The 26,477-nt window shown below is 48.2% G+C and overlaps 1 protein-coding gene across 1 annotated transcript in view; it reads left to right on the forward strand.

The window, feature by feature from the left end:
- The window catches only part of LOC147461143 (SET domain-containing protein), a 143,225-nt gene that overhangs the window by 87,234 nt on the left and 29,514 nt on the right, over window positions 1–26,477 (forward strand). The window contains exons 5-9 of the mRNA XM_086508763.1: window positions 12,143–12,272; window positions 12,345–12,421; window positions 13,420–13,617; window positions 13,697–13,886; window positions 13,964–14,154. Of these exons, the coding sequence (XP_086364889.1) occupies window positions 12,143–12,272; window positions 12,345–12,421; window positions 13,420–13,617; window positions 13,697–13,886; window positions 13,964–14,154 (786 nt within the window). The remainder of the gene's footprint in view (window positions 1–12,142; window positions 12,273–12,344; window positions 12,422–13,419; window positions 13,618–13,696; window positions 13,887–13,963; window positions 14,155–26,477) is intronic.

Raw genomic sequence — 26,477 nt, forward strand, 5'->3', positions numbered from 1 at the left:
GTGCCCCCCCTGTTTTCGCGCTGCCCCAAAGGCTGCCCGCTGCCCTCCTCTCGCGTTGCCATCCCCACCCCATCCCCCCGCTCGCTGCCGCTTGTGCACCCGCACACTGCCCGGCTGCCCACTTCGCCCTCGCCGTCCCACCATCCCCCCCACCGTCCTCTTTGCTCCCGAAGGTCTTCTGCACCTGGCTCGGCAACGCTTTCTCTTCGGACAAGTGCTTGGCGTACTCGTTCGCAGATTTTCTTCACCGCCCGCTTCTTCGACTCAGCAGTAGACACAGATGGAGGCTCCAGCTCCACCTCAGAGGGACTCACCTGAAGCCCCCTCGCCCAACCCCGCTGAGCCCACCATTCGACTTGCTCTTTCGCTGACAGAGCAAGCGAGCCTTGCCGCAGAGGTAGAACGCTTGCAGGCGACTTGTGTCATCTGCAAGGTTCTCGGCACCCGTCCTAGCAGAGGAGAGCTGCGTGACCTTCTCCAGGCCCGCCTCCTCGCAGAGGTGGGCAAGATCTTGGATGTCCAGATTCTCGGATGGGGGTACTACCAGATTGAGTTCTAGACTTCCGAGATGGCCTCCAAGGTCATAGCTATGAGTCCATTGGCCATCCGAGCATCACGCGCCCACTTTCGACAGTGGCGACATGGTTTTGACCCGACTTCGGATGTGCTAGTAGAGGAGGCGGATATCCCCATCTCAGTCTGCTTTCCGGGTTTACGGAGGGAGTACCTTCCACTTCTCTCCAGGATTGGCTCCGCCATCGGGACTGTCCTGGAGACCTCGTACGGCAGCATCAGTAGCTGCCAAGGCGGCTAGCATCCCTTCAGTTCGAGTTTTGGTCAAAGATACCCACACGCTCCCGAAGGTCATCCTTCTGCCTCGGGTGAGTGGGGGTTGGTTTAGATAGTGTGGAGTACTCGGGTCTCCCGAACCAGTGCTTCATTTGCAGACAGATGGGCCACCTAGCGAAGGCCTGTCCACGGAGGAGACCACGACCCACACCTCAGCCTCAGCCCCAGCCTGCCAAGGTTGGGCTGCAGCCGCAGCCAGCGACAGCGCACAGATTCAGAGCCACCCTGCGAGCCTGGGGCTCTAGCGGAGGAGGGGTGGCAACAAGCCCGTGGCCATCGACGCCAGGGGCCACAGAGACAGCCTGGCACTCAGAGTGGCCCTCAGATGCCTACTCAACAGCAGTGGGTCCCCACGGGGAACCGCTTTGGTCCTCTTGAGCAGGAGGAGCCCCCTACGCCAGCCTCCACCTCCGCCTCACCCTCGCCAGCCGCTCCGCCTTCCGATTTTCCCTCCTCCTCCTCATCCCCTCCCCCGCCCTCTGCTCCCGCCCACTCCCCACCTCGCCCCCCTGTCTCTGTCGCCCCACCCCGCTTCTCTTCTCCTCCGCCCCCCCCCCCCAGCTCCTTCTCCCCCTCCTCCTTTTCCAGCACCACAGTCGACTCAGGAGACTGGTCCCTCGCCGGCGGCTAGGAGATCTCTTGGCAGCGCCTTTGCCACGAGTCGCCTAGCGAGAGCGGGTCAGCCCTTCTTGCGGCCCCCTCTGCAGATTCAGACATCTTCCCTTGCAGCTATCCTTCGTGGTCTGACGAGCATTGACCTCTGACGCTGCTGGGATTTCTTCGATTACGGGTTCACTCGCTTTCTCGGCGATTCCGCAGCAGACCACGAGGCAGCCTGCTTCAGGGTCCACGCTTTGTTCCTTGCCGCTAGGGGGACAGAGGCCTTGGACTCAGCAGTTGGTTTCTCCTTCCCCCTCTGTGGTAGGACTGAGACAAAGTGGTCCCTCGACTCAGTGGTGGGATGGTTGCATACACAGGTTCTGGAGTTCTCTCACCACATGGGAGAACTTGGCGTTACAGATTTGCTGCAGACCTTGTGGCCACTGGCCAAGTTTGCTGTGACACCCCCAGACTCAGTAGGATGTAGACACATTGTGGTGTACTTTTTTGCTGATACGTAGTGTTTGCCTTGCTATGTATACATTCATGAGGACTCCTGGACAGAGGAGGTTGCTTTACGCACGGCTCGCTCTGCTTGGGCTTGGACCAGGCACTCACTGCAGTCTCGCCTATCTAGAGGGCGCTCGGATGCGGATTACTCCCCATCCAAGCCAGCCTCGAAGATAGCCCGTCTTGCTGCTGCGGCAACATCTGTTCTCTCTCGCTCCCCATGAGGATCGTCTCGTGGAACGTGCAGAGACTAGGTGGGCCTCAGTTTTAGCGACAGAGGGGCCGATTGTGTCAGGAGCTTCAGCGTTGCCTTGTCGGAGGAGAGATTGATCTCCTTATGCTTCAGGAGCACCATTTGTCTGAGAGCCGCATTCGGCGATTTGGTCAGATTTTGCGTGGACGCTATGATACCTTTTGGTCAGATGCTTTTGGACCTGGAGGCATCCAGGGTGGGGTATGTATGACTATTGCGGACTCATTGCAGTAGGCCATTGTGGGCAGAGGGATTATTGTGCCAAGCAGGGCTCAGTGGATTACTATGCAGGTTCAGGGTGGCCTTGTGGGTTTCCTGAACATCTATGCGCCCAATGTGGCGAGTGCTCGTGCAGAGTTTTGGTCACAGATTGTTGAGTCTTTGCCACAGGTTGACCAGTGGTGTGTAGGAGGGGACTTCAACATGTTGGAGGACCCTTCTGACAGGATCGGAGGCAGCCATGCTACTGTGCATGGAGTCGAGTTAGCAGCTTGGGAGAGGTTGTGTATGACTTTGAGGGTCTCGGACACATGGCAGCATTCTGGCTTTGTGAGGCCTCCTGAGAGTCTTGCCTTCTCTAGATCGGACCGTAGAGTGGGAGGAGTGAATCTATCGCGCATAGATCGCTTCTACACTAGTGACCACTTCAATGACTTGGGGGGATCAATGGGCATCCTGGCAGGGACATCCTTCTCGGACCATGCACCAGTGATCCTCACAGTGGCAGTCAGGCAGAGGAGTGGGAGCACGATGCTTTGCATCCCAGAGCGGGTCTTGTTGGACTCAGCACTCAGAGAGGGTCGAGGCTCTATGGACAGAGCATGGACAGCCAGGCTTCACCTGCAGACAGAGTGGCCTCAGACCTAGCTCAGCTTAGCCACTTCTTTCTCTAGGAGTCTCTGGCTCGACGGGCTGCAGCGAGAGAGGAGGAGCAGTGTCTCAGACGAGGCATTGCTTCACTATAGAGGATGCAGGAGCAGCATCCAGACAGTCCATGGTTGGAGGAGCAGTTACAGCAGGCTCGACAGGAGCTTGCTTGCACAGAGGAGAGGCGCCATGAGTTTGCCTTTCACCGACAGGCATCTCAGTGGACTCAGGTGGGTGACAGAGTGACAGGTGCTTTTTTTGAGACAGTGGGACCTCGGCACTCGCATGCCAAGGTCAATCAGTTGAGGAGACCCGATGGGTCAGTTGTTTGTGAGCCAGAGGATATGCGTGCAGTTGCTACTGACTTTTACCATGAGTTACTGTCGGCTGAGCCCGAGTTAGAGAGACAGGATGCATGCAGGGAGTAGGTTTGGGCACAGATGCCTTGTCTTGTGACTGAGGAGATGCGCCAGAGGCTAGAGATACCTCTTCAGCTTGAGGAGCTGCACACGGCTCTTAGGGCCCTCCCTCGTGGTAGCTGTCCAGGTGAGGATGGGCTGACTCCCAGCTTCTTCTTGGAGTACTGGGACCTGCTTGGCCCAGATCTTTGTAGTGCCTTTCAGTACATTTTGCACACAGGAGTGATGCCGGATAGCATGAGTGAGGGCCTGATTTACCTCATTCCAAAGGAGGGTGGCTCCTTGGATGAGATTCGACAGTGGCGCCCCATCACCATTCTCAACTCAGCCTACAAAATTCTTGCCAAGGCTCTGAGTTTGAGGATTCAGCCACTTTTGGAGAGCCTTATACATGGGACTCATACAGGTTTTGTCAAGGAACGCAGTATCCTTGACAACATCTTCACTTTTTGGGAGGCTTCTGCCCTTGCACGGCTCCGTGGGGAGGACCTTGTGATTCTTCTTCTCGATTTTGAGAAGGCATACGACAGAGTTGACTGGGACTTTCTAGAGGGCACGCTACGCAGGATGGGCTTCTCAGATGCTTGGATCAGAGGGGTGTCAGCTTTGTACAGACAGGCTCACAGTCAGGTGCTGTTGGCAGGAGGTAGAGGTGAGCGCTTCATGTTCACACGTTCGGTCAGACAAGGTTGTCCTCTTGCCCCTTTTCTCTTTCTGTTCTATGCGGAGGCGATGAGCAGATTTTTGGTGTCACAGCAGGTTGGTTTGAGAGGCTTAGCACTCCCTATACCGGGAGATGAGCTTCTGGACGCTGAGTTTGCCGACGACTCAGCCTTGTACTTAGAGGGCCAGGAGGCCAATCTACACAGATGTGAGCAGGCTTTGGAGACCTTCTGCTGTGCATCGGGCGCATTGATCAACTGGAGAAAGACAGTGGCTTTCTCGGTTGGCAGTGCTCCTGTGCCAAATTGGATGCCAGGAGAGGGTTTCAGGTGAATTCCTCCAGGGACTGCAGTTCGGTACTTGGGCTGTCAGATTGGTCTGGACTTGTCCCCCGAGCAGCAGATTGCTCCTCTTCTTCTGTCCATCGGGAGAAAGCTGTTACATTAGAGCTCAGCACGACTTTCGCTGGCTGGTAGAGTAGTAGTTGCCAACCAGGTGTTGTTGGCGACTATGTGGTACATCACTTCTTGCTGGATCTTCTCGAGTTCTTGTATCAGCCAGGTAGAGAGGCTGATCAGGAACTTCCTTTGGTCAGGTCGCGATACTCAGATTGCCCGAGCCAAGGTGGCTTGGTCGGTCATCACACTTCCTTGTTCTCAGGGAGGGCTTGGGATCATTGATCCTGCACAGCAGAGCAGAGCCCTTCTTGGGAAGTTTGTCGTCAGAGGACTTCTTCCAGGCGAGGAGCCCTGGAAGGAATTCTTGTTGCAGAGGCTTCGTGCCAGGGTGCCTCAGTCAGGAGGCCCTTGGCAACCTTCGACCAGATGGATCTTTTCAGAGCTGCGCCGAGTTGGTTTGAGCAGGAGACTGGAGGACAGATTCGCTGTGAGTTTGCTTCGATCTTGGGAGCTCTTACGGCGTGGCCTAGAGCAGAGATAGCCAACGTGCACGGAGGAGTGCTTACGGCAGCCCCTCGTCTGGAACCCCATGGTTAGCACTCAGAGAGGCCACTTGGTTGGGAGTCGGCCTCATGTTTCTTGCGGTCCCATGGCACCAGGCCCAACGCGTTCTCTAGGTGACTGGCTAGAGTTCACAGGTTTGTCAGAGGAGGTGCAGGCTGTCCAGCTACAGGGCATGAGAGGGGTGTAGAGCATGTGTCAGGACATCTCAGAGTCAATTCGAGCTGATTGTCTCACGCCTCTCGAGCCTGTAGCACCCCGGTGGATGGGAGCCTTCACACGACTGGAGGTTCTCATTTCAGTCAGAGCTTGCTCAGAGACTGTCCCAGCCCTGTTCTTCGAGCTTCAGGGTGGGGGACGATTACAGCGAGTTGCAGTAGAGGCCCCGCAGGTAGCAGAGTGCTGTTTCCAAAGGATCCGAGTTGTGGGCATCTGTGGGAGGACTTGCGTCATAGACCCTGACCCAACAGCTCTTGAGACTGGACACTGGAGGCTATGGGCTTGGGAGTGTTGTCCACTGGCACGAGTACAGTGGGATCCTGGTGAGTGGCTATGGAGGGACCCCTTCTCTTCTGCCGACCGCCCAGGAGTCCCCTTCTTTCAGTACACTGTTCGGCTTGGACGTCATATACTTGCAGCACAGAGAGAGGCCCGCCCCGCTGCAGCACGTCATTGGCAGGAGGAGGGCCTCACAGTCGAGTTCCTGGCAGCTTTTTGGCAGAGGCTGTGGGACTCCAGACAGCCGAGGCGAGTCACCTTGTTCCAGTGGCTGGTTGCACACAGAGCCACAGCAGTAGGGAGCTGGCTTGTGCATAGTGGTCTCTCGGCCGCATGTGCAGCCTGTGACCAGTTGGTGGAGAGTCAGCGTCACTGTCTTTGGGACTGTCCCTCGGCCCAGCAGGTGTGGCTACGTGTTCTTTGGCTGATGCCTGCCCTCTCCACGGCTCGACAATACACTTGGGGGGCAGCGGCTTGGTCCACCCTCACGGGCCCAGCTCTTCAGTTTGAGCTATCTTCCACCAGCAGGATGATAGTGATACAGGGGGGGCGACCTACACTCCAGCCTGCTACAGAGATTACTCCACAGGAGTGGTGACGTGAGAGAGAGGAGTGTTGGGAGCTCATCAGCGGCCTAGCTCTCTGGTTCATCTGGCGGGCCCGTTGTTTCCGCATCTTTGAGGCTCGTCCTGTGCCACCAGCAAAGACTGTTCGTGACTTTTGGCTAGAGCTAATCCATACTCTCAGAGGACAGCTTGAGGGACTACAGGGTTGCTCTGACCGCACACGGGAGTGCCGCGAGGCTTTTCTTCGACTCTGGCGCCCTGGGCCTTTCTACACCATAGTCCAGGGGGTGCTCAGATGGCACTACTGTCCACCTGTGTGGCTCTTCCCTCCTCCCATCTCTTGATTTAGCCTCATTGTATATATGCTGTTTTTTCATTGGGAGAGTCTCCCCATCATGCTTGTTGTAGCCCTCTCTCGCAGAGGTGGATGTAGCCCTATGGGCAGTTTTCATTAACTAATAGAAGGATCTTTTTCTCGAAAAAAAAAAAGATCAGCTTAGTGCTATGGTGGGAGGCGCATGGCTATGATGGCCCTGAGCTTCAAAGATTGGTGATCCGTGCTCTCTGCCAGTCCTCGTAAATTTAATACATTGTGTCACAACCTATTGACGTTGGTGCAGTCAAAGTGTGTCGGCTTTAGAAGGTGGCATGGATAGGTGTGTACAGGCAAGCAGAAGCATGGCAAAGGACTGGAGCAGCTAGGAAATTCATGGGATGGCAGGTAGCAGCGGAAGTGTATGCATGATGCGGCTTATAGGCCAAGGAAGGCTGCACAATGGGCTAATTGGGGTAGCAGGTGAAGGAGATGCAAAGTGCAGCCTTTGGGTCCAGAAATGAAGAGCTTGAAGTGTTGAAGGAACAGGTCTAGACGGATCATCAAACCAAGCTACGGAGCCCAAGTTATTGAAGGTTGAAGCTTTGGTGGTTTGCAGTTTTTTGCCGGACAGGGCAGTTGGGGACAGGTGGCCCGGGCTGATGTCAGTGCATACATGTGTAGAGCTCAATTCATGGAGCCTACCCGTCTTTTCGGATTGTGGATTGGAGCCCTGGTTTGCAAGATATGGTCAGTTCAAGTTTTTCCGGGGGTCGGGTCTGAGCCCACTTGGTCGCATTGGAGAACGTGCCATCTGGCGTCTTTTGAGTACCGACGAAGTTCTAGAGCAGAGTGTACACCATACGGAGCTAGCAGGAAGTGACTGCATGCCAAACGGAGTCCGGAGCAAGGAGTTACAACGGTCGGGAGCTGGGGTGCCTTTGTCCAAGGTTGGTCACAGATGATTTTTTCACTTTTTGAGAGCCTTGATTCGAGGATGCCGAGGGGTCGAAGTGCAGGTACAGAGAATGTGGTTGTAGCCGGGAAGATGGAGTTTCAGAAGGGCTTTACAGCTTGGCCATAGGAGATTGGAGTAGAAAGTGGGAGCCAGGCAAAGGCAGGTCCAAAAAAGCTTGGGTTAAAAAAAAATAAAGGGATATTTTTGAAGTCCTTAAGCCTTGCCTGGGCCGCCACATGGCGCATGCTATTGTCCCACATGCGCGGGTTCGGGCTGCAGTGCCGCAGTATATAATATGGGTCGTGGCCTCCCCATTAGCACACAAGAGGAGTGAGGGGAGCTCCCCTCCCCCTAGCTATGGCGTTCGTGGGTCGGTGCTGCTATGGCGCTACGTGGCTGGTCTGGCGGCGATTTTGGACGGAGCAGGAGAGGTGTGACGCCTATGGGCGGCCGCATGGCGGTGGTCAATTCAGTGATGACGTGGCAGGAGAAGGGGCGATGGCCGCGTCCGTTTGGGCCAAAACTTTTGAGGTAAGGGGTGAACCCCCCCCTCCCCCCCCCCTCCCCCCCCCCAAATAGCGACATCGCTATTGCATTGGCAGGGGAGGGGTCCCACAGCTGTGCTAGTGGAGCAAGGAAGAGAGAGAAGTTCCAAATCCGGCCAATAGGCCTATCTGGCAACAAGGGCCAAGCTGGTCGGTCAAATTGGGCGGACAAAAAAGACCAAGGTGTCCACCATGCAAAGCTTTCCAAAATAAACTAGGCCAAGTGTTAGCAATGCATAAAAATTCTAAAAGAAGCTCCAAATGGAGTGCACGACATGGAAACACACCACATTTTTCTTTTTTGGGACTCCTAGGCACACCCCTATAAAAAGAGGGTTTTGTTCTTTTTTTAGGGTCTTTTGACCAGTTGGCTTTTTTGCCTGTGTGAGTAAGTGAAAGCTTGAAGTTAGTGTGTTGCTAAGCTTTCCGTTGAAGCTACATACATTGGTTGTACTACTCTCTATGAAATAATACCACTCACTTGCCCCAATCTCGTGTGTTGCTTCTCCCCATCCCCCTCCTCTTCTCTCGCTCTTCGTGTATTGGTCATTGCTTGCAGAGGGTTTGCCTGCAGCTCGAGAGGTGCTACCAAGAGGGCAGATTAGGAGTGTTTTGTGATTCGGAGAGGGTGAGTTGAGCAGTGTGGGTGCTTTTGTGTTGTGGGTGTTTTTTTGCAAGGTGTGAGGTAGTTGTTTTGTATGCTAAAGCGGAGTTGTTCGTGCAAATAAGCAAATTTGAAGGTGTTTTTTGAGAGGCTAGGGGTGCCGTGGAATCCCTGGGCTATAGAGAGGCAAGTATTTTGTGTGTTGGGTGTGTTTCCTATTCCCCCTCGCCAACGTGTCAAGTCACTGAAGAGCATACCCAACCTTCAGATCACGGACGAGGGGCCTAAACCCTAAGAAGAACAAGCAACAATAGAAGAAGAAGTCCTACCAACTTATGGGGACCCCATCCGATAGGGCCCAAGTGACATAAAGACATTAAAATACAGCAGGACTCACACACACACACGCGTGGATTGATGACGTGGTAGTTGTACGGACAGCTCTGAAATTCCGCTAATAGTGTTGACGTGGTAGATTTTCGCAAAACGTGCTAACAATGCTGACGTGACAATTGTACGGATTTCCGCAAAACGCGCTGACAGATTTTGGGTATTGCTTTTGGACGAGATGCTTTTGAGTTTGAAAGGCTTTTCATGTAAACTGCTTTTGGGGCCTAGGGCCTTTAAATATGAGGCCGTGAGCTCATACTCTAGCATGCTTCTTGGAGAAGGTGTAGAGTCTGGAGTACCGGCTTGTATTGTGTTGATGCAATATAAAGAAATACCGAAAGGGGCGTCAAGTTTTGGGGCCAATACTCTCTGGGGTGGAATTCGGCCACTCCGTGTCGCATGTCGTCTCTCTCTCTCTCTCTCTCTCACACACACACACACACACACACTTCAATTGTTATTGAAGTGCTAAAAGTCTGTTCAGTCTATTCTTTTCTATTGGCACGTGGTGCCAGTCTTGTGACAGTGGTATAAGAGCATCAGGCGTGTGCTTTTTTGAAAGCATAAGGTCCTACAAAAGAGCAGACAAAGCAAACTAGAGACTACTTGAATTTTATTTGAAGTAGCTTCGTGCTCCGATCCCGGACTTATTAGTCACTCCCACCCTTACTTCATCGCGCATCGGGCGCGCTCTCGTCTTCACCGCTCATGTCTTACAGGGCATAAGCCATAAAGACCACTTGCAAGAGAAGGATCCAAGATTTGTTTCGAGCTACTGTTTTTCTCAAATGCAGTGCCATGCAGTGATGGATGTCTATAGCTACCAAGCCGCACTCTCCAAGGACTTGGCAAGCTTTCAAGAAAATTTTTGCCCGAAGTTATATGGTTTCTGACATCTTCCTTCGGAGTGCAACTTCTGGTAGAGTGGGATATCCTGAAATGCTTGCCATGGAAACCCTAGCATATTATAACTTGAAATTTCTAGACATCTCTGAGCAGGTGTCTCTTGTTGATAACCTCGGAGGGCCGGTGTAATTGTTATGTCTTGGGACTACCATCAGAGGAACATTGTCTGTCCAAGAGCTGATGGACCATGTTGTGGTCGGCTACAACCTTATGGAAGGAACCTAACCCTAATTTTTGGTGCAGGTTTCAGGATGGAAAGTGAGTCGACTTTTTGAGCTCGACTGATGTCGAGATTGCTTTTTAAGTTTGAAATATGTTTGAGAACATGTTTGGTGATCTTGTTTGAGATTTGTTTGAAATGGATGGTATCTCTTTTGAACTTGTCTTGGTGCCGATTTGAATTGTTTGACTCTGGTTTTAATGTTGGTTTCAATGATTGGTGATTTTTCTCCCGGGTGGAGTACTGAGAAATGATGTTTGAGAATGCTTGTTTATACTCATGGCCCGGACCCTTGTGGTTATTTGCGGGGAGAGTATTGAAATGTTTGAAAAGTGTTGTTTTTACTCATGGCCCGGACCCTTGTTTTTATTTAGGAGGGGAGTATTGTTGTTGTTACTCATGACCCAGACCTGGATGGTTATTTGCGGGGGGAGTATTAAGAAGTCTGAGTAGTGGTTACTCTCAGTACCTCCAAACGACGCAGGCTGCGGTCTGGGGAGCGTTTGGTTGTAAAAGGCCTCTATATCTCAGGGCCCGGACCTTTTTAGGTTATTTGCGGGGGAGTGTTCATCGGCAGCTTTACTTTGTCTTGTAACATGCATATGTGAGTATTTGTGTTGCATTGTGATGTGCCAACCACAGAATATTCCTGATTGGATGAGATTGCCTCGGTATGTAATTTTAGTGCATCAAGACACCCGTGGAAGATCAATGTGGTTTGGGTGTGATGGCTAATTTTACTACGCGAGAATATCAAGAGTTCTGATCTGGACGAAAGGAGAAGCCAACTCCTTGATCAAAAGAGTCGAAAGGAGAAGCCAACTCCTTGATCAAAAGAGCCGAAAGGAGAAGCCAACTCCTTAACAAAAAAAGAGCAAATTGATTGTCCCTTGGAAATTTTTGAGCTAACTTGAGTTGTTTTGCAGATGTGCTGTAATCGTGGACGATTACTCTCTTTCAAGAAGGGGGGACGTCACAAATTGCTGAAGTGTCAAGTCACTAAAGAGCAAAGCCAACCTTCAATTCACGGCCGAGGGGCCTAAACCCTTAGAAGAACAAGCAACAGCAAAAGAAAAAGTCCTACCAACTTATGGGGACCCCGTCTGATGGGGTCCAAGTGACATAAAGACATTAAAATAAAGCATGACCCACACACACAGCCGTGGACTGATGACGTGGCAGCTATACTAACAACCCTGAAATTTTGCTAACAGTGCTGATGTGGCAGATTTCCGCGAAACGTGCTGGCAGATTTTGGGCATTGCTTTTGGACCATATGCTTTTGAGTTTGAAGGATTTTCATGTAAATTGCTTTTGGGGCCTAGGGCCTTTAAATATGAGGCCATGGGCTCTTACTCCGGCATGGTTCCTAGAGAAGGTGCAGTGTCTGGAGTAACGGCTTATACTGTGTTGATGCAATATAAAGAAATACCGAAAGGGGCGCCAAGGTTTGGGGCCAATACTCTCTTGGGTGGAATTCCGCCACTCCGTGTTGCGTGTCGTCTCTCTCTCTCTCTCTCTCTCTCTCTCTCTCTCTCTCTCTCTCTCTCTCTCTCTCTCTCTCTCAGTTCAGTTGTTATTGAAGTGCTAAAAGTTTGTTCAATCTGTTCTTTTCTATTGGCATGTGGTGTCCGTCTTGTGACACAATGTGTATGGATCTCTTGATCAAAAAGTTTTCTTTGGCTCTGCCAAATAGTCACATATCCAACTTCAATGGACCTCTTTTAAAATGTTTGACTTGATGAAGTTTGGTGTAGAGGGGGGTCATTGTGTGTGTGTCCCAAACTCAGCAGTGCCAGAAATTTTGTAAGCGAGTGCGAACTGTGGCTATAAGCATAGCAATGAAAATGGCTCGACTTCGGCAAATGGCCTAACCAAAAACAAACCTTCAACATGGAAAACCAGATTGCCTCAGTAACAAAAGCAGTGAAGTGCTATCTTTTTATTCAGCAACGTGACTTGCATGTCTCTGTTGCTTTCTCTTAGAGTTGTGCATTTGACAAGAAGCTATTTTATTTTCAGGACTTACCATTGAAAGACTTTGAATTAAGTGGAGAAACAAAGGTTTTACTGTGGAGCATGAGGGAGCGGCATGACCCCTCCTCAAAATTTGCGCCTTATTTTGCATGTTTACCAGTTTCTTTCAACACAGGTCAGTAACTAACTAAGATTCCACCAGGATTCCGGTAAAACTCCTAGATTTTTATTTTAAATCGGGTTGCAGGCTTGAGCTTTGGATTATCTGCTCTGAAAGCCCTGGATGGTACAATGGTTTTTGAGGAGTTAATACAAGCCAAAGAGGTTGAAGCTAGCAAGCTTAATGCCATTTGAAAATGATCATAACATGTGAAAGGGAATATTTTGAAGATTTGGTGGTGGAGATAAACCAACATGCCTGCTACACATTTTTTTTAGAAAAAAGAGAAAAATTATAAGAAAATAGATATGTCCAATCACATCAAAAAAAGAAAATGCGCTAGAAGTGAAAAAAACATGTACGGTGCTCTCAAGGTGGTAGAGACGTTTGTGATAGCAATAGCAATGAAGCAATCTGCTTGTGGGCAGGGTTACCACCTCTTAAATGGGAAACGAGCTGATGGGCATTCCCTGTGATCAAGAACTATAAACAAAAGTTTCATGCTATCTTCCATCATAGCTGGAGATTCTACGATATAGAGAAGTGTGGAGAGTCAAAGAAAAACACTTCTAGCATAACGGCCCACATTTTCACTCTATGTTCGAATTCTTCATTGTGTCCTCGAGAGTGTCCCTGCTCTTACTCGTCGATCTCATCTCCAACAATTGAGATATTAATAAAGGGATTGTGCTAGTCTGTTCAATCTTAGCTTTGGAACCTCAATCATGGCATGGCTTCTCACTTTTGCAGTCAATAGCATACCTGTTTTATTGTAATTAGTTTTTCCTTTCTAGGGCAGAGAGCTACGTCCTCAGTTTATAGTCTATGTGCTTTTATTTTGGTAACAAATCCTTGAAGAAGTAGATGGAAATACATGTATTATTCCTTGTTATCCAATTTGATCGAAAGGATAGGCACTCTAATGTGTCCGTCTGGATTATCTTTGTAGTATTAGTACATTGAGGACGATTTGTTGAAGCTGTTTCTTGCATGATGTATTATTTGATAGCAGGCATCCAGATAGTCAGATTTTAAGAGTAACCGGACTCCGGCTGAGCCATTTTATACTTCTCTATTGTACTGTCAATATATATTTGCAAATTCATCATTATAATTGAATCAGAAACAAGGCACAACTTACCAATGGTTTTCTTTTCTTCAGCACTTGAGGTCAGAGTATGAGGGACTCTTTCCTACCCTGAGTCACAGGTATCCAACTGTATTTCCCCAAGAAAAATTCACATGGGACATGTTCCTCTGGGCCTGTGAGCTGTGGTACTCTAATGGTCTCAAGATTGCTTATCCAGACGGCACTATCAAAACGTGCCTTGTGCCATTTGTAGGTCTCTTAAATCACAGTGTAAGAGGCTCCAAACCATGAAAAGCTTTACCAACAATCTTTAGCAGAGCATGCGGTCACTATTTGACTGTTTCTGCAGCTCTATCCACATGTTACACACTACAGCAAAATTGACACTAAAAGTAAAACACTAGTATTGCACTCCGCTAGGCCATGCAATGCTGGACAACAATGTTTATTGAGTTACGGAGCACTTTCAAACTCTCACCTATTGATGTTCTATGGATTTATTCTTAGCAACAAAAATCCATTCGATGTTGTCCCCATTGGTACGTTGATAGTCACCTTATCTGTTATTTGATGATTATTTTGGCATTCAGATACCAACCTAGCCTTCAAAATGCAGATCTTGATCTATCAGATTCTCCTGATCGACTAGCATTAATTGAGAGATTGAATCTTGGGCTTTCCCACATGATACGTGGGAGTTGGCTGAACCCCTTTCAAATTCCTACTCGGCTGATAGCAACACTTTGCATTGCATTTATGGATGAGGATGAAGCAAGAGCTTTACCTCTTATGCCGAAATATGAGAAGGTAGGTTTTTGGGTTTTCTTCATGGCAAGTAGTTGTACCCTGTCTTAAGTTTAAAGAGGCTTGTTTGCTGAAGAATGTTTTCCGTTACTGATTTCAATATTTGTTTCAATAAATCATTGTGCTGGAAAGATAAAATGAACTATCATTTTAAATGTTGAAAGAAGGTGGTAATAATTAAATAACGAAGAAGTATGTGTGAGTGCGGGGTGTAACTATCCATCTCCGTGCACTCAGAACGTTAGAAGACTTCTTCATTGGAAGAGAAGTCCACCAGCGGCTGTGCCCTCACTACCTCGGGGGAAAAAATCGTTGGTTGAGGATACCTTAGCCCATTTGCAGAAGTATTAGGGTCAAAAATGTTTTTCAACTTTCAAGTTTTTCGTCCCGTTTCCGCTTGTGGGACAGGACCATGTCTTCTTCTAGGGCTATAGTCCCAAGCCATTGTCAATGGTAAAGGTCTATTCCCTGTATTTTTCTTGCTTAGAGACTCTGACCTTTTTAGACCTAGAGACTTGTCACGTTCCCCTTCTCGACCTTGTGTCGGCGGGTTGGGGACCTCTCAGACATGGTCACCTATCATGGAGGTCGTCATGGTTGCTTGGACTAGCTATTGCTTGTTGAAATACCTATGTTGTGGTGCAACTTTTATTCTTCTGAACAGGCAACTAAAGCATGAATTTTCAGGTGCAACCACCTTAGATGGCACCAGTCTACAAAGGAGGTAACTCAATACTGCTGAGTAAGGCAGTTACTTGTGATTGTACACTTGGAGGAAGCAAAGGAGATCGGGTTGGCCTTTATGCATAAATAGGCGAGCTATAGGCTAGTGAGAGTTGAAGCCGAGCAACAAAGCCAAGGCGGTTGAAGATAGCTAGCCGTCACTTGGTGGGAATGGTTGGGATTTTTATATATAAAGCTTAGTGCCAATCTCTTTTGTAGTCACCGATTGAAGGCAGCAGGGCACATGGGCAGGAGGAGAGGGGCTCACTGGCAGCCAGAGCGGGGGAAAGCCATGTAAAGAGGCTCAGGAGCGCTTGAGAAGGAGGGGTCGAGAAGCTGCAAGAGAAGGGAGCTCTCGGGTATCTGCTAAGCAGCCACTTGGAGGGAGAAGCTCGGAGAGGACTGTAGAGATAGAGTTTGGAAATAACGAGCTGAGGGAAGCGCTCATGGGGTACAGGAAAGAGGGTGGAGAAGCATTAAACTGAGGGGGCTTTTGATAGCGCTGGAGTTGAATACTGAGAGGCAGCAAGGGAAGGCTTGGGCTCATTCAAAGGGGTGCTGCAGCTAGAGAGGAAGTTCGAAGCGAGAGAAGCGCTAAGGAGCGACTGTTGGGGGACTCAAGAGTGAGGTGGAGGGGGCTGAAGAGCCATCATCTACTCTTTTGTGTTAGACTTCATAATCCCACCAATTTAAGAGTCATGCTACCGTTTGATAAGGAGTGCTATGAGATATGAGATATATGGGTTTAAGCGGAGGTCTGTATTGTGAATTAGTGTTACTAGTGGGTGTTTAGAGCTATAGTGAGGCACGGAAGAAAGAGAGAGAACTTCTTATTCTAAATGTTCATCAGTGTGTGCATGTGTGCGCACACACACAGACACAAACATATTGTTACTTAATTTTGTGTCATACCAAAAGGTTCCTTTGTCGTTTTGTTTGAGTAAGTCTATGAGAGAGTTTGTGTAGATTTTTACTGTTTGCGCATCTGCATGCATGCAGGTGTGTTAAGGTGAATTTCTCTATTTTTTGTCATACGGAAGGCCTCTTGAGCAGGTTGTTGTGTGTCCTCCTTGGTTTGGATATAGTGCATGACGAGACTAGGATTGTCTTGTGTAGAGCAGAATTATAGATTGGGCCAGCTGGGAGGCTAGTCCAGCCTTATCGTTGCTACATTGGCTATGGGCTACTTTGATAGATACTGAGCTCAATGGGCGGGGGCGTGGGTTTGTAGAGGGATAATAACCCGTATGGCTGAGATTGAGGCAGCTATTCCAAATGATTGGCATGCAGTGATTCGGGAGTTTCTTATGCCCTGCCATGATGATTCGTGGGGTTTCTTTACAATAAAATAACAGCAAAGTAGGATATTGTAGTAAATGAAAGTAGAGAAACACTGCAAATTTCACAATGAGAGAATAAATTTTTTTGATTACCGACTTGATACGATGGCGTTGTCCACCCATGCACTCTCAAGGTAGAGCTTAGAGGACGACTTAGACAATTCAAGCTAATAACACATACAAGTAGCAGGAGTTGGATATCCACAACATGGGATGCTTTGGCTCATGGAAATGACCTCTATTTATAGTGTTAGGCAAGGGTTGTAGGTTAGTGTATACAGCATGGGCGGTTTGGGTGGCATTGATTGTGCACTGCTTCAACCAGCCATTACAACTGGCCATTGTTCACATCGGCCACCAGTCACCAACCATTGACGGATCTGCCACTGGCCAAATTGTTGATTTTCTCTGAAATCTTGAAGAGGTCCATAGCAAGTAACACTTAGCTTTGGGAAAAGCCTCTCCTTACCCTTCCTCTTTATTAGGCGTGCCTTCTCAAATTGAACAAGCACCCAATCACCTTCCTTCAATTGCAAGTCAGGTCGATGCTTGTATGCTACTTTCGTGTGCCATTCTTGAGACTTCTGCGAAGCCAAATAGACCAAACCTTCTTGCCACACGCGAGAATCTCTGAAGAGTGGTGTTGTAAGAAAACACCACCAATGGCAAAAAATTCTCTCAATAAGACTTATTTTCAGAAATATAATACTTCAACAAGTCTAATACCATCGAGTTGGTAATCTTTTGACTATTCATCGGTCTGAAAATGAAACGACGAAGAGAATTTGAGTAAAGTATCCACATTCTCACACACTGCTCTCCAAAACAAGCTTGTAACTTTGAGTTCTTAGGGATAAATTGTCATGGGCATATGATGGGCGGTAGTGTCACGGACATAGGATTGGCAGTTAGTTACAGTTGGTCATGAGTTCACACTAGCCGGACTCTCGTGTGGGCAGTGACACGTGGCAAGTGATAAGGATGGTGATCTAGTGGACACCGTGACTAGATCACCACCACCTCAGTTTGGAGATAGGTGTAGCTGGATTGGGATATCTGCTAGCTGTTGGTGGCTCTTTAGGAGATACATATGTGTGGTTGGTGCCAATCTATCATCGCTATCACTATCATCATCTACTTTGTGTGGTCGAGCGTCTTGAGTCTCGAGTCTTGAGTTCATGCATAGCACGTCTGCACCGTCCCTGCACATTGGAGCCTCAACACCCCCATTGTACCCTTGAGTCTGGGCTTGGAGCTGATTGTGCTGCCAAGCCAAAGTTCTTTTAGTTTGTTGAGTTCCACTGAGTTCTGAGTCTGTTGTGCTTTGAGTCGTCGTTCCATTTTAGTGTGATGTTTTCTTTCTGTTGGAGTGAGGTTTCTTGTGTACTGCACTGAGGAGCACCCATTGTAGAGAGCACGGCACACCTCTCCCGCTACAGGTGCTCTCATTTTTGGCACGCTCAGTGAGACCTCAACCGAAGTCTCACTCCGTTGAGAGTCGAGTCGAGGAGCTAACTGGTTTAAGCTCTCGCCTGTGCTAGTTTGCTGGTTTTGATTGGTCTGGTCCAGCTTCAGCTTGGTCTCATCCAGTTTTCCCTCGACCAGCTTAGTCCTCGACTAGCTTGTCTAGTCTCTCGGCTAGCTAGGTGGTCTAGTCACTCGCCCTGGTCTAGTGGAGTCTGACCAGTGTTGGGTAAGTTAAAGGCCTTGGGTGGGCTTCCAATTACTGCATGACACATACAAGGCAGTCAAAAGAGCGACAAAGTCCACTATTAAGCCCTCTGAAGTACTACCATCGGAAGTGCAAACCCTTCGTGCCCAGTAGAATCCCACCAGCTCCATTACCCCTACCTTCCTATTGAGCTACCTCCACTCCCTCAACCAGTTCTTCATCTCCAAGATCATCTTCTCCAATACAGTTCTCACGCACTGTGTTACATCAACCTCTTGAGCAATAGGCTCGGGAGCAGATAGCAATGGAGGAGCTGACAAGCATTGTGGCTAAGGTGAACATCAAGTTCCCGACTTTCAAAGGTCTCTCCACAGAGGATGGAGACGACCATGGTAGGAGATTTGTCTCCCTCTGCAAGGGTCGTGGGCCCTCGTGGCCTCAACAGAGAAGACACCTACCTAGTGCTCTTCTCGTCAACCTTGGATGGCTTAGCAGATAAATGGTACAGTCAATTTGCTGAGAATCACTTCACTACTTGGGCAGCACTAAGGGAGTAGTTCTGTGAAGCTTTCCGACGAGGTGACTTCCAAGAGAAAGTTCGCGATGAGTTGGAAAACTTGATGCCCCAGCCAAATGAGACTTTTGCGGAACTCAGCACGAGAACAAAGTCTCTGGTCGCAAAGCTTCCCCAGCAACCAGGCGAATTCATGGTCAAAAAGTGGTAGAGAAGTCTCTTCCCAAGACTTTGCAACAGAACTTCGAGAGAGTATTCGATTTGAAGCCACTCGGGAGGAGTTTGTCTCTGCTGCTACTAGGATAGGAGCAAGAAAGCTATTCAACGACTCCCCTCACGTAGAGAATGCCTTTGTACTCTTGGAAAGTCCGTCTGACCCCTTGACTTCTTTACGTAGGGAACTAGAAGCACTAAAATTACAACAAGCTCTTCAGGAGGAGAGATCCTTCTCTCTTCGACAAGAGAAGCCTCCTCATCAAGAGTCTTTGGACCAGATCAAGTGCGGGCTAGAAGAGCTCGGGACTCGGCAGGAGTCTATGGCTGTGGTCTGGTGTAGCTCATGCCGCTCTCGAGGGCACCCTCCACATGAATGCCCCCTTGGGGCTTATTGCCATTTTTGTGAAAAGTCGGGACATTAGGACAAGGATTGCTACTACCTAAAGGGATTTCCGCAAATACAACAAAGTCTTGATCCTGCTCTTCAACAAGGGTTAGCACCTGCATCCAACATGGTTTCCCCCTATGGCCATACCAACCACATGCCACCTTTTCTGAATACCCCTCCTATCCAAGGTATGCCAAGCACTTTCCCATCTCAAAGTTTTTATCGTGCTAATGCTCCCTCAACCCCTCGGAGCTTCTACACTTCAACCTCCACCTCCATGCAGCAGGAGCAAAGGCCGCCTCGTCCTCCAACTCGCCCATCCAATGCCCATTTTGTGCTATAGATGCGGGGAATATGGGCATTACCAAGGCAAATGTCCTCTGCCAGAAGGGTGCCCCCTTGCCAACATTGCCTTGAGGGTCAAGATCACTATAGTAAGGACTGTCCAAAACAATGCGTATCTCCGTCTTCGAGCCAACCTTAATTCACCTTCCCAAAGATCAATTTGATAGCAGTTAGTGCCATCCCTCAATCGTAACTTTCTACTCATGTGGTGGCCCCTAATGTCAAGTTCAGGCAAGTAGAGGAGCCGACCGATGTCCTCACTCGGGCCCAGAGGGCATCCTTGGGTCTCAGCCTTCCAACAAGTTCCACTCTTCAAACCACTATCCAACCAATGCATACCCCGCTTCCAGTTGTTGACAAGCCATCCCCTAGTGCCAAGCGAAGATCCACATCTCTGCTCTCCAATATTGATGAAGCCTTCTTGGAAGCAGTAGCCGACCTACGACAGATAAAGGTACTTGAGAAACCACTAGTAGAAAAAGAAAAGCTTACAACAAAGACAATCTTGAAGAACACCTTCCAACTAGTGTCGCTCTATGACATGCTAAGGCTAGATGGGAGTTTTCGAAGTGACACCCTTGCAGTTATTCAGTCCCTTTACCCCGGAGCACATCCTAGTGGCAGGCACCTCCCAATGCAACCATTAGAGTCCTATATGATTTCCAATCCCGCTGCTCCCCTCACTGATTATAGAAGCCCTCCTCTCACTGTACCCACCTTGGGGCAGCAATTCTCAGGAGTGATAGTGGATGGTGGATCTGGCATCAATCTGATGCCTGAGTTCACCATGCTGGCTTTAGGTCTGCAGCCTACACGACCTGCTCCCTTCATAATTACGTTGGCCGACCTAGTCTACCCGTTGGGCATAGTGGACAAGGTGCCTCTGTAGATACAAGACTTCACCATTAGCTTGAATTTTGTTGTTGTTCGTCTCCCGCAGGTTGAGGGAGAATTCCCTTTGCTCATCAGTAGACCATGGCTGCGGAACACTGAAGCACTGCATGATTGGGGAAATAATGCAATGTGGATACATACTCGTGGCTCCCCAATGCAACCCATTCGCCTTGAAGAAGGCATGGATCCAGTAGTGCAGCATAGTTCTCTGTCAATGGAATCCAACCCTCAACTATAACAACCTACTCCACCTGACGGGGCAGAAGTTCTGCTGGAGTGGTTGGAAGCTACCAAGTCTATGACTTGTTATGGGGTCTCTATTCAATATTTGCCTGAGGATACACCCTCTTTCAAAGTTTCTATAGTATCTGAGCCCAGTGAGCCACTTGAGCTAGCAACAAGTGTGGAGGTCACCGAGGCTAATCACTATGCGCCTTTGATGCAAGCCTTTGGACATCAACAACAGGTTGATGAGTGCACAAAGCTGATGCTCCAGTTTGCAAAGGATCCACAGTATGCCCCGACACCCGATTGATGAAGTGCATATTCATTGACAGAAAGCCATTGACACACCAATAAAACCGGCCCGCGAGAATACTCCAAGGATGTTTATTGAAGAACTTGATGACGTCGTTGAAAGGCGAGTCATCAACTTTTGGGGGCAAAGAAACAATTGAAGAAACGCAACAAGGGGGCTGACTACCTCGGATATCTGGGTCGTCAATCTTCTTTTGCGAGTGCAAGAAAGCAAAAGAAGCATGTACGCTTCGAAGGACCGTCTAGTCCATCCTCTTCTTACAATTTGGATAGCTCTTCCTCTCCCGATTCGAGCAAAAGGGATAAAGGGCAAGAAACCAAGAAAGAATCAAAGTTCTAGAAAGAACAAGAAGAAGGCAAAGAAGAGCAGATCTCGATGTATTTCTGACAGTTCTAATGAGGATTCATCCTCCTCTAAGAATTTGGACTCCGGTGACCACATGTTTTATTCAAAGAAGAAACACTTTTATAGAGCCAATCAATATTATTTTCTTGAGGACAAGGGCAAAAAGACCAAGGAATTTAAGGTGGACAGTCAGTAAAGTTTGGATCCTTTTCAGGATTCCGAGATGCTCCAGAGGCTTTAGCCTTTCTTCAGCAGTTTGACATAGCATTCTCTGGAGGGCGCTACTCAGAGCACTCCAAAATCAGAAGGGCAGCATCATTAAAACGAAATGCACGAACGTGGTGGTCTACTCTTCTTTTACGGAAAGAAGCCCCTACCAAGTGGTTAAAATTCAAACGGCTCTTTATTTCTACTTGGCTGACTCAGGAGTACGAACGAGATGTGATGACTGCGTGGAACCATCTTCGGATGACCAAGGCTGACACTTTGGATGCTTATTGTGAAAGATTTTGGGATGCTTTTCTACCGGCCTCTTCTTTCAAGAAGGCTACTTTTAAGCGGCAAATCGAGCGGTTTTACTGTGGACTTCCTAAAGAGATCCGAGATTATTGCCTTGAGCAAAAGTTGGAGTTCATACAACAATTGATGGGACATGCTAAGTGGGGATTTGCTATGCATTCGGGTAACTTGACTTACCCCATTGATCAAATTTCGACACCAAGGACCGAACAGAACTCAATAAATGACAGTAGAAGAAAGAGGAAGTTTCAGAAAAAGAAGGATGCACGATCCCGATTGACCGAAGAGCAGAGAACAAATTATCTCAAGGGGAAGTGTTTTGACTGCGAAGAACAAGGACACATCTTTGCAAGTTTCCCTGAAAAGGCACAATCGGAAGATAGGCCAGAAAGTTCCAGAGTGGCTGAAGAACGTGGTAGAAAAGGAAAGATGAAAGCAAGAGTGGTACCAGATTGTATGGGGACCGACCGAAATCAGATGGACGAAACACAAAACTTTGCCACGCATGGGGCAAAGTAAGAGATCAGGAAGCCCTCATCTTCTTTGACGAAGGAGCCAAGGCCAACTTCATTTCACCTGAACTGACGGCTCGACTTGAAATTACGCGCGACAGGATGGGGCCACATGTGGAGGCAGTTCTAGCGGCACCCGGATGGGATGTTGCCATTACACCTGTCATTGGCAAACTTCGTTTGCATTGTCAGGGGTCTTTAGGGCACAAGGACTTTTACATCATGGCTTTGAAAGGGTGTGACATCCTCTTAGAAATCCCTTGGTACCACAAGAACAGCGCCGTGATTGACTATCGGGCTAAGAAAGCAACTTTGACGACTGAAAAGGATAGAAAAATTGTGCTTGATCTAAAATTGAAGGGCGAGTCCATCCCTATTGTATCGGCCTCGGCCATTTTGAAATTAATGAAATCCAGTCTTTTTGTTTACTCGATCTACTTGAAAGAATTGAATGATGAACAAAGAACCAATTTGTGTGAATTGGATAAAGAACGACAAGAATTTCTGCACACACAGGTTGATTACTTCTCTGAAGGCCTACCAGGCAAGTCACCTCCACGTCGTCCTGAGGACGTACGATCGATGTGATTCCTAGAAGTACACCACCGAACAGGCCACCTTATCGAGTTAGTCGAGCCCAGAATGAAGAAATAACGAACCACGGAAAAGAATTTCTAGAAAAGGGTCTCATCCAGCCTAGCACATCGCCTCACTGTTCCCCGGTTTTGCTGGTACAAAAGAAAGACGGGTGATGCTTGTGGTCATAGTCTGGGAGCAGTTTTTTTTGGGTTACTTGCCACCCTTCAAAACACAGATTAAGGATTGACACGCCCAAGTGCTCTTGGGTTATGTGCGACCACAAGCAAAAAAGTTTTTATAATGTTCTTTGTGCTTCTTTCCTTGAGTGATGATACCGCACACTGCCAAAGAGCTCTGATATCAATGTAATATGCAGCGGAAGTGAATGACGGTGTATGGCTCAGGATGAGTGATCAGTGAGTGCTCAAGGTTCCTTTTACTTTAGAGAATGGGAGAGACTTCCTTGCTTAGAGAGAGAATGTGCAATGTCCAAAACAAGAGTGGAATGCAAACTGAGTGAGAGTGCATGAAAGTGCTAGAGAGAGAGAGAGAAGAGACAACACTAGATGGGGTCCCAAACCCCCCATGCTTCTATATGTTGTGGTACTTGGTGAGACGATGATGTCGACAACGACGCGAAGATTGAGGGCTGAAAATGAAAAACGCTAGGCTGAAGGCTCGCTGAAAAATGAGCGTTGTCCTTGGGCTGAATTCTGCAATTATATCGACGATGACGACGGTGACCACGAGGCTATGCAAAAACGCTGATGGCTGAAAACTGAAAACGCTGCTGAAATCTGAAAACGCTGGCTGAATCTGATGGCGATGGTAGATTCCGGCGGGGATCTGGTACGGGAAAAAGGTACGGAACTGCAAGGCTATGGGCTGAAAATGCTGAGAACTGCTAGCATTTTTCCCAACGCTGAAAACGCTGATGTCTGCTGGCAAAAACGCTAGGCTTTCTGTGGACTGCTTCTTGAGAAAACGCCTAAGGGTGCTACCCGTCTGCTGGGTGTTGTGCCCTGCATGTGTCTCTGCTTCTTAAGTCTTCTACTCGCGCTCCCTGCCCCCCTTTACAGGTGACTCATGCTGGTTTGAGCAATGCCAGATGAGCCCCCACGATTGGGTTGATAATAATGTCACTTATTACTAAATGCCATAAGAGGTGGTTCACATGCAACTTGGGGAAATTTTGTTCCTGTGGTCATAATGCTCATGTTGGGTACTGGATCATGATACTAATGCTATGGGTTGTGCAATCAGAGGGTATGCAGGTACTCTTAAGTACCTGGACATGCACGGCCTGCGTACAGACTCACAAGGGTACCAAAACACTTTCTAGGCTACCTAAACCCTAGAAGTAGGAATAGCTTGTCCACATGCATATACGGTTAGATGTGCACGCGACATCTGAAGAATGTGCGCCAAGTCAAGTCCTTTCTAGGCTTTCCAGGATTCTTTGCAAGTTTACCAAGGATTACTCTAAAGTTGCTCCTCTGCTGATACAACTTTTAAATGGAGGGATGAAAGGACCGAAGACTTCGAGTGCTCACTGTAAAGGTAATCCCCCTATCGTCTGGAATGAGCATCTCGACGAGAGCTTTTGGACACTAAAGCACTTAGTGACTATTGCGCCGATATTGCATATAGTGAATTGTCATAATAATCAATATCTAATTCTCCTAAATGATTTTCTCATATTAAACTGATCATTTAATGTGGGGAAGTGCCAAGGGAGAAAAGGCTAGAATATTGGTTAAGCTAGCAGACCGGCCACAGTAGGGATCCAAAGGAGGGAAAATAGGGATCCAAAGGGGGGGCCATCTACAAAAGAGCCATGTGCAACAATGGGCTAAAAAGACCCTAAGGTTCAGCCCATTAAGACTTCCAAAATGCTAAGGTTCCAAAATTCAAAGGTTGTGTCCAAAGGGTTAAAGCTTAGGGGGGAATTGGATGCTTTGTGTGCTCTCCAAAGTCAACACATATCCCTACATGGGAGGGGGCGAGCCCTTCTTCTAGGGGATGAGAGAGAAAGCCACACACACACACACACAGGCTCCCTTTACACAAAGGGAATGAGGGACACATGTCAGCTCCCTAGGCCAGATGCCCACGAGGTGTGCCCAGTTTCTATTGGATGACCCTTGAAGTGGACCAATGAGAATTAAGCTAGAGTAAATCTAGTTTAATTAATTTAAAAACATTTAATAAAAGAAACCAATGAGAATTAAGTCTCCTAGAAGACTATTGGGCAGTCTCCCAAGGGGTCCAATGAGCATTCAGGAGCCCAATGGCTTGCCTGATTCCTATTGGCCAGGAGGCAAAGGGGTCCAATGAGAGTTTAGTTTAATTATTTAATTACCTAAAGCTCTCACAAAAGGGGAAAGGGGGACACATGTCAGAAGGCTATCACTTATGCTGCTTAGTAGTCATTGGCTTGACTTGGGGAGAGCCAATGAGGGCTCAGCAAGAACAAATAGCAAGAGGGCTCGCCCAAGAGAGAGAGGGGGCTGATTTTTGCAAGGCATTAACACACACACACTCACACAATCTCATGTGTGAAGAAAGAGAAGACTATCTCTTCCCAAGCTTTAATGGAGAGCTCATCACCTACTCCAAGCGTGTGAGATAGAAGCCTACATCAACACACTCTTGGCATGTGGATGCAAATCCAACCAAGAGCCAAGCTTCAACGCATGCTCATCTCCTCCACCAAGCTAATTACTAAGCTAAGCTATGCTAATATGAGTGATTATGTGAGGAGATGTACATCTTTCTCGTAAGATACTCCTTCTTCCTCTCAATCTACTCTCATACCCTGCTAGCTCTCATCATCTTCGAAGGTGTGTGAGGTCTTGGGTTTGAGAACGGGGATAATTCAAGTTGTGTTTGCTAAGTGTTTTGCTTAGTGCATGAAGCTTTCATCTTCATTGCACTAGCTAGTCTAATTAATTTAAAAACATTTAATAAAAGAAACCAATGAGAATTAAGTCTGCTAGAAGACTATTGGGCAGTCTCACAAGGGGTCCAATGAGCATTCAGGAGCCCAATGGCTTGCCTGATTCCTATTGGCCAGGAGGCAAAGGGGTCCAATGAGAGTTTAGTTTAATTATTTAATTACCTAAAGCTCTCACAAAAGGGGAAAGGGGGACACATGTCAGAAAGCTATCACTTATGCTGCTTAATAGTCATTGGCTTGACTTGGGGAGAGCCAATGAGGGCTCAGCAAGAGCAAATAGCAAGAGGGCTCGCACAAGAGAGAGAGGGGGCTGATTTTTGCAAGGTATTAACACACACACTCACACAATCTCATGTGTGAAGAAAGAGAAGACTATCTCTTCCCAAACTTTAATGGAGAGCTCATCACCTACTCCAAGCTTGTGAGATAGAAGCCTACATCAACACACTCTTGGCATGTGGATGCAAATCCAACCAAGAGCCAAGCTTCAATGCATGCTCATCTCCTCTACCAAGCTAATTACTAAGCTAAGCTATGCTAATATGAGTGATTATGTGAGGAGATGTACATCTTTCTCGTAAGATACTCCTTCTTCCTCTCAATCTACTCTCATACCCTGCTAGCTCTCACCATCTTCGAAGGTGTGTGAGGTCTTGGGTTTGAGAACGGGGATAATTCAAGTTGTGTTTGCTAAGTGTTTTGCTTAGTGCATGAAGCTTTCATCTTCATTGCACTAGCTAGTCTTGAAGGAACACAAAGAATTGTATTGTACAATGTCTCTC

The sequence above is a fragment of the Adiantum capillus-veneris genome, chromosome 3, assembly GCF_014529385.1.
Source record: "Adiantum capillus-veneris isolate H3 chromosome 3, ASM1452938v2, whole genome shotgun sequence".
In the NCBI taxonomy this organism is placed as follows: domain Eukaryota; kingdom Viridiplantae; phylum Streptophyta; class Polypodiopsida; order Polypodiales; family Pteridaceae; genus Adiantum; species Adiantum capillus-veneris.